Genomic DNA, 17,069 nt, shown 5'->3' with positions numbered 1-17,069 from the left:
ATCTGTTGTTCGGTAGTCTATGTCCTCTGTGTGGATTGTTGAGGTTAAAATTTAGTCTTTCTTTTATTATTAGCGCTTACTGTATGTATATGATTTTCAGCTAATTTCTTAGAGGTAAGGAGACAAATGATCTCCCTGTCTTAGACCCTTCTTACATTTGATTTGAAGTAATTCTCCAACTCACAATTTAAATTAACAGCAGAAGATCCAATTTTTACAGAATACATCACCCAATTAATTAACTTATTTGGAAATCCCCTACATTTAAAAATATCAGCCAAAAAGTCCTATCGAACTTGGTTATAGGCTTTCTCAAAGTTTAATTTCAGCATAATACCTTCTTTTTTATGAGTTTTGATTTCAAGAACAATCTCATGAGCACTAACCATGCTAATTAGAATATACCTGTAATTTATAAAAGCACTTTTGACTCATTAATCACCCTACTGGTTAGGACTTGATGATTATATTATAATTACAATTCAACAGGCTTATCGGCCTAAAATCCTCTACTCTGTAAGCCCCACATTCTTTGGTATTAAACGGATCATAATATAATTCAATCTATGTAGATAAGTCTCTCCTTGATATAATAAAAAAATATTTCACTTTTTATTTCATCTTATCATGTGCATACTGCATTATTGGCTTTGGCATATAGTGCCTAATCCTTTAGTATAAATTACTCCCAAATCACCATGCATGCATGCATGCATGCTAACAACTACTGCGTATGTAAACTTCACGCACCAATTGGGAGGGCATGCAAGACCACGGTCTCCACCGTGAGCCCTGGCCCGAACCCAAACAGCACCCCCCATTCAAGACCATCTCCAGTGGTGGTCTTCCCTCCCTCCACCGACCTCCGCCGCATCTCATCCATCACGAATAGCACGCACGCGCTCGACATGTTGCCGTATTCGCTGAGCACGTGCCGCGACACCGTCAGCTTGTCCTTGTGCAGCCCTAGCTTGGCTTCCACCAGGTCCAGGATCGCCCGCCCGCCCGGGTGCACCTGCCAAAAGATCGAGTTCCAGTCGTCGATGCCGAGCTGTGCGAAGGCGTCGGTGAGGCTCGTCTCGATGTTGTTTGAGACGAGGCTGGGGACGTCCTTCCGGAGGCGGAAGGTGAGACCCGCCTATAGTTCAAGTAATTTGAATTTAATTATAACTCAAGTGTGCACAAGAACTCCAAGTACGTAGTATACTATATTGTAAATGATAATTGTTTTCTATAAAGTTTCTTTAGATTACCTCGAGGAGGTGGCCCTCAATGGCGCCCTCGGAGTCCGTGGCGATGGTCTGGCTGGCATAGACGAGTTCGTAGATCGGGCGCTCCACGGCTAGGTCGGGGTCAGATCCGACGATGACAGCGCTGGCGCCGTCTCCAAAAATTGCTGCGCCAACTAGGGAGTCAATGTGGCCCTCGGACGGCCCGCGGAAAGTCATGACGGTCGACTCGGAGCACACCCCAAGAACCCGCGCCCCGCGGTTGTTCTCGGCCAAGTCCTTCGCGAGGCGGAGCATTGTGCCGCCGCCGGAGCATCCCTGCTGATACAACATGAAGCGGTTAACGTTGGAGCGCAGGCCGAGTTGCTTGGTGATCTGGTAGTCGGCGCCGGGCATGTCGACGCCGGAGGTGGTGCAGAAGATGACGTGGGTGATTTTGGACTTGGGTTTCCCCCACTCCTTGATGGCCTTCACCGCCGCCTCTGCCCCTAGCCTTGGGATGTCTTCCACGACCATGTCTTGCCGAGCGTTGAGGGATGTTCCCATGAACTCGGAGATATTCGGGTTCGCCTTTAATATCTCCTCAGTTAAATGTTGGTGACGCTTCCTGATCATTGTGTTATCGCCTGGAAAGAAATTAAGAAAGAAAGAAATTAATAAATATAAACCATGCATCCATGGGTAGTTCCACATACACGTTAATTTTCATTAGAACCATTTTTGCTATTTGGCCCCTCCTTGTCTGTAAAATTGATATGTAACACAAAAACGTACATATTTTCTTAAACTTCTTCTTGAGCTCTGTGAGATGTTCACTGTTGGTCGTGCGAAAGTAGTAGTCGGCGTAGTTGCTCTGGTACACGACGTTGTCCGGCGTGGCAGTGCCGATGGCGAGCACCGTGGCGGGGCCGTTCGCTCTCTGCGCCTTCCTGAGCTCCTCCACTGTCGCCATTGCTCTCTAACTCGGTCCGAGTCGGAAGAACGATTCCGAAGGTAGCGGGATAGAAGAGGAAGGAGAAGAAGATGTAGGAGGGATATTCGATGTTGTTGGAGTAAAACGATAGGTGTGTTTGGGTATTTATAGCTTCGGTCAGGGATGAACGGGTCCACTTGTACTTGGGAACGTTCGCTGCGGTACAGAGTTAGATGGGCCATTATGTTGCACTTTTAAGAATTTCCGACGTGGCACCGTGGTTAGGTGCTCGCGTGGGTGTGCAAAAAATCGGTAATGTCAACAGATGGCTGTGTTAGATAGGCTAAGATAAAAGTCCTTCGTACTAAGCCGACATCTGTAACTCTGTAATCTATGTCCTCTGTGTGGATTGTTGAGGTTAAAATTTTTTCATTTTTTTTATTAGCGCGTACTATATGTATATGATTTTGAGCTAATTTCTTGTGAGATCTCTACAGGATAGCTCTATATTTTTAAACAATCCAATGCAGTCGTGTTTTTTATTTTTATTTTTAATTATTAAATAACATAACATTCATATACTAATAACGATTTTTCTTAAATTTATTAATAAATATTGGTAATATTATACTTTAATTTTAATGAAAAATTATGGCCAGAAAGAATTTGTGAAGATCTTTCAAATAATACTAATATTAAATAGTTTCATAATTGTTTTAATATATTATTGTTTTAATATATTGGTCACGGAATTTTGTCCAAAATATCGTCAAACTTCATGTCACGCTACAAACCATTATTTTAGATCGTGATCAAGTGTTCATCAACGAGTTCTCGACATAAACTTTCAATTGCACGACACCCAATTAATTTTGACCATTGAAATTGATAATTCCGTTTTAGTGGCCCTCGAGAGTTAGTTCTTCCATATTTGATGTGAATGCATTTAGATTAGAACGATTCAGTATGTTCCGTCTAAAGTATAGAAGTGCTCTCCAATCGCCTCCAAAAGATGATCTCCTAATATATTTATGGATGACTTCTCTAAAAAAGAATCTCAAATATAATATTTGACTTTTTAGAGATAAGATAAATATCTTTTAGAGATAAATTAAATATATTTTAAAGATAGACTCAAATCTAAGTCAAATCAGTTGAGACTATTCGAACGCCCGCAAGGGTTGTTTGAACGCTTATTATTTTTTTTTGTCTTGAGAAAATGTGTTCGAACTTATCAGAGTCACTGACATTTTTCAGCCCTTAATTTATATTTGATAATTTTATAGAAAACATCGTATGTTTTATTTTTATATCATTAACACTCTACACCATCTGACTTGTTATTGAGTATATATAAGTTATCCAATCCATTGGGTTAATGTGACGTGACCATAAAACAAAATCGGACATCCAAAACAATCTGACATAAGAATATCAGCAATAAATTTGGTTCCTTATATAGGATGTCAATTGTCAAAGGATAATGCAATATGGTCCATGAGTCATCATGATATTTAAGATTGCGGGTCCGACAACAACATTGCACCAAAACTCTTTTAGGAGTCTAAATTAGCAAAAAAAATTTAATCTCTGCAATAATTAAAGTAACCTAATTGACTAAATAAGTTTAAAACTCTCTTGTCTGAGTACTAAATATAGTGTGAAGACCTAGAAAAGTAAAAAAACTTAGACAAAATTTGCAAATGGACTCATGCCCAGACAAGTATTTTCTAATTCTTAATTATTTCTACAGGCTGCGTGCATTTCATCACTCTTGTTTTAGAAAACGTTACATCGATCTGAGCCAAAAAAAATTCCATCGGATTGGAAAGCACGAAGATAACGATTACTGACTTATTAATCATAAATATTATGCCACATATTGCTTCATTAACATTTTTATATTATTTCATGCATGCTACCGACTAGTACGTACGTAAACTTCATGCAGCAATTGGGAGGGCATGCAAGACCACGGTCTCCACCGTGAGCCCTGGCCCGAACCCAAACAGCACTCCCCACTCCAACCCATCTCCGGTGGTAGACTTCCCATCCTTCGCCGACCTCCGCCGCATCTCGTCCATTATGAACAGCACGCACGCGCTGGACAAGTTGCCGTACTCGCTCAGCACGTGCCGCGACACCGTCAGCTTGTCCTTGTGCAGCCCTAGCTTGGCTTCCACCTGGTCCAGGATCGCCGGCCCGCCCGGGTGCGCCTGCCAGAAGATCGAGTTCCAATCGTCGATGCCGAGCTGCGCGAAGGCGTCGGTGAGGCTCGTCTCGATGTTGTTCGAGACGAGGCTGGGTAAGTCCTTCAGGAGGTGGAAGGTGAGACCCACCTATGGTACATGTGATTTGAAATTAATTATAAACCTCAAGCGTGCACACGAACTCCAAGTAGTATACTATATTGTTAATGACAATAAAACAAAAAAAAAATGTAAATGTTGTTTTCTATAAATTTTCTTTAGATTACCTCTCGAAGGTGGCCGTCAATGGCGCCCTTGGAGTCCGGGGCGATGGTCTGGCTGGCGTAGACGAGCTCGTAGATCGGGCTCTCGACCGCTAGGTCCGGGTCAGATCCGACGATGACTGCGCTGGCGCCGTCACCAAACAATGCCTGGCCGACGAGGGAGTCAAGGTGGTCCTCCGATGGCCCTCGGAAAGTGATGACGGTCGACTCGGAGCAGACCGCAAGAACCCGCGCCCCGCGGTTGTTCTCGGCCAAGTCCTTGGCGAGGCGGAGCACGGTGCCGCCGGCGAAGCATCCTTGCTGGTACAACATGAAACGGTTGACGTTGGAGCGCAGGCCGAGTAGCTTGGTGATCTGGTAGTCAGCGCCGGGCATGTCGACGCCGGAGGTAGTGCAGAAGATGACGTGGGTGATGTTGGACTTGGGCTGTCCCCACTCCTTGATGGCCTTCACCGCCGCCTCTGCCCCTAGCCTTGGGATCTCTTCCACGATGATGTCTTGCCGAGCGTTGAGGGATGTTCCCATGAACTCGCACATGTTGGGGTTGGCATTTAATATCTCCTCAGTTAAATGAAGGTGACGCTTCCTGATCATCGTCTTCTCGCCTGGAAAAAGAATAAAATAGAACCATGCATGGGTGCATGCACGTACACATTAATTTCATATTTTGCTTTTTGACCCCTCCTTGTGTGAAAAAATTGGTATATATATATATATGTAACACCAAAAACTTACATATTTTCTTAAACTTCTTCTTGAGGTCGGTGAGATGTTCACTGTTGGTCATGCGAAAGTAGTAGTCGGCGTAGTCGCTCTGGTACACGACATTGTCCGGTGTGGCAGTCCCGATGGCGAGCACGGTGGCGGGGCCGTTCGCTCTCTGAGCCTTCCTGAGCTCCTCCACTCTCGCCATTGCCATTGCTCGCGAACTCGGTCCGACTGGGAAGTAGGATAGAAGAGGAAGGAGAAGTGGCAGGAAAAGGAGGGATATTCGATATTGTTGGAGTTAAGAGATGGGTATTTTTATAGCAGCCGCTAGGGAATGGGGATCAGCGGGGCCTACTTGGAATGGTGACCGTTCGGTCCGGGACGAAGTTAGATGGGTCGTCACGTTAGACTACTATTGTGATCGAGCCGCAAAAGTTATGGAATTTCTGACTGTTTGTTAGGTGCTCGCGTGGGGTGGAAAAATCGGAAAAATCTATAGAATGTAGCTGGGCACTCAGATTAAACGTCATGGATTCCAAATGACAGCTTTGACTAGTTTGCTCAACGCATTAATTAGACCGTTATTCATCCTTACATGGAAAATAATATATCTAACTTGACTAATCTACTTGATTTGTGAATCATAATTTGACCTGCGTCCTGCTCTCATTGTTACCTTAATTTCTCCGAAAGAGCGGTAGGCTATAATATCATATGACAATTCTCACAACAGTTATATTATCACCTGCTACCTCTATAACTAATGTATTTTATAGCCCTTAATTTATATTGGACAAATTTATATAAAACAAAAACATCCTACATTTTATTTTTATATCACTAACGTTATACAATATATATATCTAAATATCGTTCTATGATTTTATCACTGTGTTTTTTTTTTATTTTCTAAAAAACACTCCAAATTACTTTTACTCTAACTGACATCTAATCGTGAGGTCGCTTCTAGTGGCTAGGCTCCCCCTCGACTAGCTTTTGTTAGTCGAAGATAAGGAGCCAATGGGGTCAATCGAGGTTATCGGTGATCGCGATCGTCGATAGCTTTCCCTCCTTGCCGTTGTGGCATTTGGTTGTGCTGTGGGTGTCCATTGGCTCCTCTGTCAGCCAGTCGGCACCGTTGGTGCCTTTCTTGGTTGGCGAGGTATGGGCTAGCGTGTCGGTTCGTCTGTCAACAGCAGTGCTCGCTGACAACCCCTTTCCTTCTCTTTCTTTGCTAGGTTGGGTCGAGGAGGGGGCGAGGTTGGTTGGGGTGGGCCGAGCCTTGGTTGGCAGGCTGTAGCCCAACCCGAGGTTGCTTGGGTGGGCTATAGCCAAGCCCAAGTGAGAGTTTGTGTTTGGTTGGGCTCACGCTTAGACTTTCTAAAATTCTAAGGTGGCGATCCAACATATTGGGTGTTTTAAGTTTAATAATATTTTGATTATCAAGATACAGCGGAAATTATCACCTGCTACCTCTGTAACCAATGTGTTTTATAGCCCTTAATTTATATTCGACAAATTTATATAAAACAAAAACATCCTACATTTTATTTTTATATCACTAACGCTATACAATATATATATATCTAATTATCGTTCTATGATTTTATCCCTGTGTTTTTTTTATTATCTTAAAAACACTCCAAATTACTTTTACTCTAACGGACAACTAATCGTGAGGTCGATTCCTTTGGAGCGACCACGGCAGGATCGAGTCAACCAATGTCAATGAGTGCGAATATGGATGAATTTAGGGGCATGTTCCATACATTGATGTACATAGTTGACTCAATTTAAAAGGATCACAATGATTTTCAAGGAATATGTCATGAACCGATTTGATTCGTTATCTCCTCGACGACGATCGGAGTTTTAAGAAGGACAAGCGGTGAGACCTCATCAAACTGATACCCCACAGGTCTAGGTGCGTCATGCGAGTGTCAATTATCCCCTCTTACCAATGCCCACACATTATTCCCCACCTCCGTTGCAAAACCCAATACCAGCGGTGGTAGAACCCGAGAGGTGTGCAACACTCGTGTGCTTTGTCGATGAGGAGGATTGGCATTATGAGGATGAGGTTGATCCCTATGGAGATGGTGATGGACGTGCTCGAGAATTTAGAGGCGGTGATCAACCTACACAAAGGTTTAGACCTAAACCAAGGATCTTTCATGAACTCGACAATGCTATTCGGAAGAAAACCGCACGCATGGACTTTCCAAAATTTCAAGGCGACAATCCAACAGATTGGATGTTTCAACTTGAATAATATTTTGATTATCAAGGAACAGTGGAAGATGCAAAAGTCTAGATGGTAAGATTTCACCTCTAAGAAACGGCATTGCATTGGTATAGATCGGTTGTTCATGGTGGTGGATTTATCGGATGGGCTAATTTTTATAGGAGGATTACACAAAGATTTGGGAGAGCGGCATATGAAGATTTTGCTGCAACATTAAACAAGATGGTTCAGAGGATAACTGTATTGAAGTTCCAAGTTGAGATTGAAAGAGTTAGTAGTCGTTGTGGGCCACCGTGGCTCGAATAGACATTAATGAGTACATTTATTTTCGGGCTGCAGGTTGAGATACAAGTGGATATTCGTGCTCTATGTCCTACTACTCTTTAGGAGGCCTTTGAGAAGGTCGTGAGGATGGAACAAAAGCAAACGACTCTATAGATGGCAGCGAAAATAAATTGAGGCAACCGAGACGGGCGATTAGCACCTATAACGCCGACTGGAAATTCTGCGGTGTCAAAATAGCAGTGTCAAAAATAGCGGCTGCGATTCATACACCACAACCACCTTTGAGACCTTCTTTCGATGTTAGAGAAGGCATAAGCCCCCCGGTTCGAACTCTCACACCTGCCTAGGTGGAGGAGCGAAGAGCGAAGGGCCTTTGCTATCGATGTGATGAGCGTTTCACCCCCGGTCATCGGTGTTCTAAACCGATCGAGAGTGTGATGCTTATCGATTATATTGAGGAGGATGATGATTCGTTGTTTGTTATATTTGTACCTTATTGTATCAGATGATGATTTGTATAATATATGTCAGATTTTATAGCACTCGTATATCAGTTGTTTAGTTCTATCTTGATGGTTTGTTGTGGCCTGTGTGGGTCCTACCAGATTATATAGTGGTCTAGTGTATATTATTATGGACGTGAATATTCATATGTTAACATATTTATTTGATTGATAGTATGATTTATTTGGCAATGGATTATGTGATCATAGATATGTTAGCAGGTGTTATTTGATGATGTCATGATTGTATGTGCACAGGAATGTATCAATGCGTGACGGGCCCCGTCCGACCTATTGCGTACGCCGCGCGTGCCGTGTGGGCGCGTGTGTGTGCACGTGCCCGTGCCGGGCGGGGGCATTACAGTTCATTACTAAATATAGTCGCCCCTGCAAGCTCATCTAGCAACTTCTCAATAACCAGAATAGGGTACCGGCCCTTAACGGTAATAGCGTTTAGTGTCTGATAGTCAACACAAAAACGTTATGTCCCATCCTTTTTTTCTCACCAATAGCCCGGGGATAAGTATGAGCTATGACTTAGTTGAATGAGACCTAGCTCCAACATCTAGGTTACCATCTTTGAGATAATTTCTTTTTGCACATATGGATACCGATATTTTCTCACATTTGTCGGTGCAGCCCTCGGTACAATCTCTATGCGATGGTCCGCCGCTCTCCTCGGTGGTAACTCATGTGGCTCCTCAAACAGTCTAGAAAAGTTAACTAATAAATTAGACAATTCAATGGTAGTACCTAAACTTGTTTGAGACTCATCTCCTGCTGGTTCTAACTGAAGAAGATAGGCCAAATCATACGCACAAGGCAGCCCCATCATAGGCTGCGTCATAGAAATCGGCGAAAACCGAACGCCATCAAGCCGAACATTTTTGTTTCTTTGTTTAAATTTTATCCACATGCTCCGAAAATCAAATGTGACGGGTCCCAAGCTTTTTAATTACTGAGTCACCAAGGACAATGTCCGCTCCTCGTAGCGCCAACGGACACAAGTCCACAATGATGTTGTGACCTTGCACCCGTATACCGACCTGGCGACACAAGCTCTACGCCCTAATCTTCGTGCCGTCTCTTATAGCAACATCAAATCTCATGGTCGATTCAGCATCCAAACCTAATCTTCTTACTAACCTCTCGTCGAAAAAGTTGTGTGTACTCCCCGAATCAAAGAGGTTGTGCACACAATACTTTCTAAAGAGTTCGTCTACTCGTAACGTCCTTGGCGCGGAAGTACCCAAATATGCATGCATCGATATTTCAGCTTGGATATCTTCCTCCACGCCCTCCTCAATGGTCTCCTCATGAACATCCTCTGGACACTTTTTCATCATCACCAACTCAATGTCTGGTTAAACTATCTTCTCTACCGTCTCGCATCAATAGCTCACCTCATCATCACTCAAAAATATCTTCTCAAGATATCTCAGGTCGCTATCAAGTACCATAAATCTGAGGGATTATAAAAGAAATAAAGAGAGTCATGAGCAAAAGGCTCAGTGAATAGACCTTATCCCGAATCAGTGATACCAAACAAAGAGTAAATCATATACTGGATAATATGAATCAGAAAGAGTATCATGTCATAAATGAGTATATGAATGTATTATAAATAATATATAAATAAAAAGTATATAACATGTCATAATTGATAAAAGTATATAATCCTAGACCATTAGTAAACAAATCTCCGTATCATACTATCATCATAACTCTCTCTCTCAAATATGACACATGATGTGACCACGTTATGATATCAAATGCAATCATATATGATGTATATTGACAACTCGATAATCAGGTAACCAAATAATAATGAAATCATATGCATTTTTCAACATCATAATCATCACCGACATCACGGTATAATATCATTATACTATACCACTGTGCACAGTCAACACCCAGTACCCAAGCTCAACATCATGCCCGAAGGCTCCGAGCATACTCTGCCATCTACAAGGAGTATCTCAAATATAACCATACCTTGCCATCCGCTAAGGGTATCAACATCCATCCAGACCGGGCACCCCACATAGTTGATAGAAATCTCATGAGGATAACTCGCCACATATGCCCTGGCGAACGGCATGTGTCCGATTGTCTGTGCGCATAGACTCAACTGAACTCAGACATGGGCCACGAGATATCGCATATCAACGACCATAGTCATCACTCCAAGCACCCTAAACCCTGGCGTCTACTCGGGTATCCTCATTTTTTCTATCAACTATCTTATCAATCACATTTAATGCTTTCATTCTAAATGTCAGATCACATGCATATATTCAGTACGATAACGAGTCAATGTATAATAGGAATTTAGGTGGAATAGGAATCAAGAGAAAATAATGCAATATAGTCTCCAACTGTATCGTCAGCACGTGCATACTCATGCTAATCTATTACATGCATACTCATGCTATAGATCGACTCGGTAAACAATCATAATAGTAGAATCATCTCTAATCATCTCTATATATGTCACTAATGTACTCATATTCCAAATCAGCATAATCGAATATATGATAAAATATGCTCGACTATAATCATCTCTAAATAAAATCATATAATCATGCTGGAGGCCAAAACATGCATGTACGTAAATATATAATATAATCTAATTTGAGAAAGGCGTGTCTAGAGGACTTATAGGAGGATATCTTAGAGTTGCACGTGGCCAGAACTGAGGCGGGATGTGAGGAATTTTGTCCGTGCTGGCGAAGTCTGTGAAAAGTCTAAAACAACCACATTGAAACCGACCAGATTACTTCAGCCATTACCTATACCGGACCGTTTTTGGGAGGACATTTTTATGGAATTTATAGAGGGTCCTCCGCTAGTACATGGTTATTCCGTTATCTTTGTAGTGGTTGACAGATTAAGCAAGTATGCGCACCTTTCGATATTATCACATCAGTTTTCAGCCAAGTCGGTGGCTGAAATTTTTGTTAGAGATGTTGCTCGGTTACATGTCATGCCAATCCGAGGTGATTAATCGAGGCATTGAGCAGTACTTGATGTGCTTTGTCGGAGAGATGCCGAGATGATGGTTGGAGTTCTTACCATAGGTGGAGTGGTCCTACAACACCGCCTACCATAGCAGCATTGGCATGAATCTATTTGAGGTGGTGTATGGACGCACGGCTCTAACGTTACGTGCTTATGATCCAGTGGCATCTGCAGATCGTACGGAGGTGGATTTAGCTTTGATGGATAGAGTCGCCACATTGAGGAGGTTGTGTGCTCATCTTAAATTTGCTCAAAATCGCATGAAGCAAGTTTATGATCGTAGCCATAGGGAGCAGGAGTTTGATATCAGCAGTTAGGTGTTCGATGCGAAACCAAAAGTTAGCACATCGCTACTTTGGTCCGTTTCGGATGTTGGAGCGTATTGGTCCAGCTACATATCGTTTGGAGTTGCCGGAGGGGTCGAGAGTACATCCTGTTTTTTATGTTTCATTGTTGAGAGAGCGTATTGGAGATCATGAGATTGTTGGATCGGTTCTACCGAAGCCATTGGAGGAGATAGAGATCGTAGAGCTAGTTTGAGTACTTGCTAGATGCTGATGACGACATGGCACTAGATTAGAGATGGAGATTCTAGTTGAGTGGCTTGGCAAGCCATCTGATGAGGCCACATGGGAGTTGGAGACTGATATCTTAGAGCATTTTCTTGACTTTTCACCTTAAGGGCAAGGCGGGAGAAGCGTGGTGAGCTAATACACTTAGTTAAGATATTTTCTTATTACATTAATTATTTATATTTATTAAAATAAAATTCTTATAGGTCCCGTTCGAACGCAGGTGGGGTCGCGTTCGAACGCCTTTGCGAACGCCTGCATCATGTTCGCAAATACAGAGAACGCATATTGTGCGTTCAAACGCTGTTGAGCGAGTTCGAACGCCTGGGTTCGAATGTCTGCATCGCGTTCGCACATACAAAGAACGTATTTTGGTACTTGTTGTCTAGCCTCTATAAATATGTGGATAGCAGCCAACTTCATTATGAAATTGGAATATTAATTTCTTGCCTCCTATCTTCTTTCTAGACTCTCTCCCTCCTCCCTCTTCACCATCCTTCCACCTCTATCGTTGGTAATGTTTCTCCTAACTTCTAATCTCGCTTAACTGTCGAGCCACTCCTATTTTTTGCGATCTCGAGCACTTCGTTCCATTCGTCTACTTTCCTTAATCGCATCCACTATCCACCTTCACCTCCATATTCATCCATAACCGTAACATCCACTCCACCCGTCACCACCACCATTACCTACGTTATTCTGTATTTTTATCCCTATTACAGTTATAATCTGTGAAGGACATAAATATAAAAGTTGTAGATCAGGAAGTTACAGATCTAATAAAATTAGTTTTGTAATTTTCTGACTACCGGAGAATATCTGACAAATATTTTTCCACAGTTGCGGGGACTGATTTTTCTAACACATCCAAATCTTGAAGAAATCATTGCGTAGCCTATATTTAGTTTGAGAACCTATTAATTGTTATCAGAGCCTAACAAGATACTGAAGTTCAATGGTTCGAACTACTCGCTTTGGAAGTTAAAGATGAACGTGGTTATGATAAAAGAGGGATGTGCAATCGCAGTTGAAGGTATAGACAATAAACTCGAATGTATTTCGATAAAAGGATGAACTAGCAATGGCCGATATTCTTCTTGCATTAGATGATACTGTTTTATTTAACTACTGCTAAAGGTTTGTGGTATAAATTGAAAAACATGTATGAGAGAAAGAACATATCAAACAGAATTTTTCTCGGTAGGCAACATTACAATCTGAGAATAAAAGATGGATAGATTAACTGTAGTTGGCGTCAAAATTGAGGAAGAGGAAATAGTTTCTCTTTAATTTTGCTCGATTTATGGGATGTGTTGATAATGAATCTCACTATGGAGTCTAATGTTTCTATGTTGCTATCTGAAGAATCTCGAAGGAAATCTGGTACGAGTTCTACAGGTGATGCGATGATGGTAAAAGATAGATTCATAGAACATGTATTAATTGGAAAAGACAAATCAAGGTTCAAATCAAAGGGGCATAAGAATATAAGGTGCTGGAATTGTCAAAAGAAAGGCCATCTACACAAAGACTACAAACATCGTAAAATAAATCAGGATAAACCCAAGCCTAATTTTGATGTTGCAGAATCCAGTTCAAAACATTCCCAAGGGAACTTAGTGGAAGAGAAGGAAGTTTGTTCGTCTGACGGTGGGGAGGTGCTATCAGTTCTTCCGTAAGAAAATTCACAATATGAGTGGATTTTGGATTCAGGTGCTTCATTTCACATGACACCATGTAGGGACTGGTTCTATACTTATGGTCATACAATGGTGGGACTGGTTCTATACTTATGGTCATACAATGGTGGGACTGTATTTCTGGGTGACAATAATACCTGTAAAATAATGGGAGTTGGAGACATAAGAATCACTATGTTTGATGGCATTACACGCACTATTTCAGATGTAAGGCATGTTCCAAGTTTATCTTGGCTATGTAGATGGTACAAAGGGGTACAGGTTGTGGGCTCCTACTGCCCGCAAGATTGTAATTAGCCGAGATGTTGTCTTTAATGAGAACTTGATGCAAAAAGAAATGGTACAATCTAACTTGGAAAGAGCAGAGACTAGTGAAATAGAATCTTCAGAGAATTTACTGAATCTACCTAACATTTCAAATGTTGAGGTGGATAATGAAGAAATAACTTATGATGAGCATAATGTTGAGATTGAGGCTCAAGAAGATCAAAGCCGAGTAGCAAGAATTCGAAGACCTCCCACATGGCTCCAGGAGTATCTTATGCATGCATCTCAGAAGAGCACGAACCTACTTCATATAAAGAAGCATGTGACCAAATAGCAAAAATGGCGCTATTGAAAATTAATGTGTACGTGCAACTATGCATGGATGCATGGTTTATATTTATTTATTTTTTCTTTCTTAATTTCTTTTCAAGCGACAACACAATGATCAAGAAGCGTCACCAACATTTAATCCTTGTCTGTAAAATTGATATGTAACACAAAAGCTTACATGTTTTCTTAAACTTCTTCTTGAGGTCTGTGAGATGTTCACTGTTGGTCTTGCGAAAGTAGTAGTTGGCGTAGTCGCTTCGGTACACGATATTTGTCCGACGTGGCAGTGCCGATGGCGAGCATCGTGGCAGGGCCGTTAGCTCTCTACGCCTTCCTGAGCTCCTCCACTGTCGCCATTGCTCTCTAACTCAGTCCGAGTTGGAAGTAAACTCCGAAGAAAGCAGGATAGAAGAGGAAGGAGAAGAAGATGAAGGATACAGAGTAGGAGGGATATTCGATGTTGTTGGCAATGGGTGGGTGTGTTTGGGTATTTATAGCAGCGGTCGGGAATGATCGGGTTGGGGATATATAATATCCAAATTTCGTCAGACTTTTGCCAAACGTGGTTAGTAGGAGTGTAAACAGAGCGAGTTCTAGCGAGCTGGGCTTGGCTCGGCTCGAAATGGATATTACTCTAGTTTAACCCGAGATCTCGAGACTTGCTAGTTAATAGAGGCTCGGCTCGACTCATACTAGAATTGAGCTGGCTCTACTCGACTCGAGTGGCTCTTTTTTAAAATATTAATATTATTTTATTTGGCGAGAACATATTTTATAGTTCATTTAAGTTTTTTTTTTTCACTTCCGATGTGTGGGACTAAAGTGAACTTCATTTTAAAATTTTAATAGACTACCTTGACTCGGGTCATGACTGAGAATAAAACTATTCTTACCAACTATGCTGGGTAATATTAGAATAGTAGATAGACTAAATACAGTAATATATATTTAGCGAGCTGCCTCTAACTCGGCTCGGCTTTAATTTTTCAAGCTAAAAAATTCAACTCGGCTAACCAGCGAGTTTTTTGACAGCCCCGGTGGTTAGGAAGCTCGCGCGGGGAGAAAAAAATAGGTAAAAGTAAACGGATAGAGCGCAGTGTTAGATAAAGGTTAAAAAATAGTTTTTATCGTGTAATATTATGTATATGAGTTTTAAAAAGTTTGCTAGGTTGTCTGACGTATGGCTGCGAAGTAAGGATTGTAATATTTTTTTCTTAGCTTTAAATTATAATTATCCCTTGTGATATTTGTCGGGTTACGTTACCCATGTTGGTGTTTAATTATTATTCTTTACCAGACAAGATGCGTTTGACCGTTATTTTGGTCATATATGAAATATTTAAGTTGAGCAATCTACTTAATTGCACTTCGTTTTTCATAAATTCGACCTTCTTACCTACATGCGTTGGAATATATAGTGAAATTCTACTATAACTAATTAGGAGTGCTGAGTATGAAATTAGTTTAAAATTTTGAATTGCTGGAAAGTATGGTCTACACATTTTCTATAAAATATTATTCATAAGATATTTATACAACGTCTGAATAATATAAAATTATATATATTAGATTGATGATATCATATTCATATTCAGTGTAATAGAGTTATAATCCATATAAGAGTTGGATGATTTTATATATGTTTAATTATTTATTTCTTATGGATTTTATGATTTTTTTAAATTTTATTTTTTATAGATAATATCTTATGGCTTGTATTTTAGAAATCTATTTTTATTTCTTTCTATTAGAAAGTCCTTATCTTTCTTTGCGCTATCTTCTCTTATTATTTTTCACGTTCATTGTGACATTATTCTTTCTCACAGTACGCTATCTTACCAAAGCAATTATACCCATGTTATACTATGAAAAAAATTGATGAACTTATGTGAATCTTTAGGTATGCTCTTATACCACTCCTTGATGCCCTAAGAGATAGAAATCTATTACACGCTATCGATAATAATATGTGGAAAAATTTTTATGTGAAAAAATTCTAAAGTGGATAAAAAATTACAGATCCAAACTCGGATCAAGATCAATTACTAAAATTTATTGTAGTTAACAAGATGGAGAGTATTTTGTTAATTTTGTTTTATGGTCACTAACGCTATAGAAGTGTTCTCCAATCGCCTCCAAAATATGATCTCCTAATATATTTATCGATGGCTTCTCTAAAAAATGATCTCAAATTTAATATTTGACTTCTTAGAGATAAGATAATATCTTTTAGGGATAACGTTTATATCTTTTAGAGATAGACTCAAATCTAAGTCAAATCAGTCAAGACTATTCAAATATTTACAAGAATTGTTTGAACGCTTATTATTCTTTTATGTTTTAGAAAAATGTGTTCCAACTTATCAGGGTCACTGACATTTTTTAGCCCTTAATTTATATTTGATAATTTTATAGAAAGCATCGTATGTTTTGTTTTTATATCATTAACACTCTACACCATCTGACTTGTTATCGAGTATATATAAGTTATCCAATCCATTGGGTTAACGTGACCATAAAACAAAATCGGACATCCAAAACAATCTGACATAAGAATATCAACAATAAATTTGGTTCCTTATATAGGATGTCAATTGTCAAAGGATGATGCAATATGGTCCACGAGTCATCATGATATTTAAGATCGCGGGTCCAACAACAACATTACACCAAAACTCTTTTAGGAGTCTAAATTAGCAAAAAAATTATAATCTCCGCAATAATTAAAGTAACCTAATTGACTAAATAAGTTTAAAACTCTCTTGTCTGAGTACTAAATATAGTGTGAAGACCTAGAAAAGTAAAAAAACTTAGACAAAA

The 17,069-nt window shown here is 40.5% G+C and overlaps 2 protein-coding genes across 2 annotated transcripts; both read right to left on the bottom strand.

Annotated features, from left to right (window-relative positions):
• Nucleotides 1–645: 645 nt before the first annotated feature.
• Nucleotides 646–2,257, bottom strand: LOC140797865 (chalcone synthase 1-like). Its single transcript, XM_073151550.1, has 3 exons — nucleotides 2,004–2,257; nucleotides 1,254–1,855; nucleotides 646–1,138 (listed from the first exon to the last, which is right to left on the bottom strand). The coding sequence occupies exons 1-3, from the start codon at nucleotides 2,179–2,181 to the stop codon at nucleotides 743–745; spliced, it is 1,176 nt and encodes a 391-aa protein (XP_073007651.1). The 5' UTR covers nucleotides 2,182–2,257; the 3' UTR covers nucleotides 646–742.
• Nucleotides 2,258–3,838: 1,581 nt separating this feature from the next.
• Nucleotides 3,839–5,607, bottom strand: LOC140797279 (chalcone synthase 1-like). Its single transcript, XM_073150606.1, has 3 exons — nucleotides 5,351–5,607; nucleotides 4,619–5,220; nucleotides 3,839–4,481 (listed from the first exon to the last, which is right to left on the bottom strand). The coding sequence occupies exons 1-3, from the start codon at nucleotides 5,532–5,534 to the stop codon at nucleotides 4,086–4,088; spliced, it is 1,182 nt and encodes a 393-aa protein (XP_073006707.1). The 5' UTR covers nucleotides 5,535–5,607; the 3' UTR covers nucleotides 3,839–4,085.
• Nucleotides 5,608–17,069: the final 11,462 nt, after the last annotated feature.

This window comes from Typha latifolia, chromosome 11, assembly GCF_019914945.1.
Source record: "Typha latifolia isolate L0001 chromosome 11, TyphaL0001v2, whole genome shotgun sequence".
In the NCBI taxonomy this organism is placed as follows: domain Eukaryota; kingdom Viridiplantae; phylum Streptophyta; class Magnoliopsida; order Poales; family Typhaceae; genus Typha; species Typha latifolia.
This window is presented reverse-complemented; position numbering and strand designations above follow the sequence as displayed.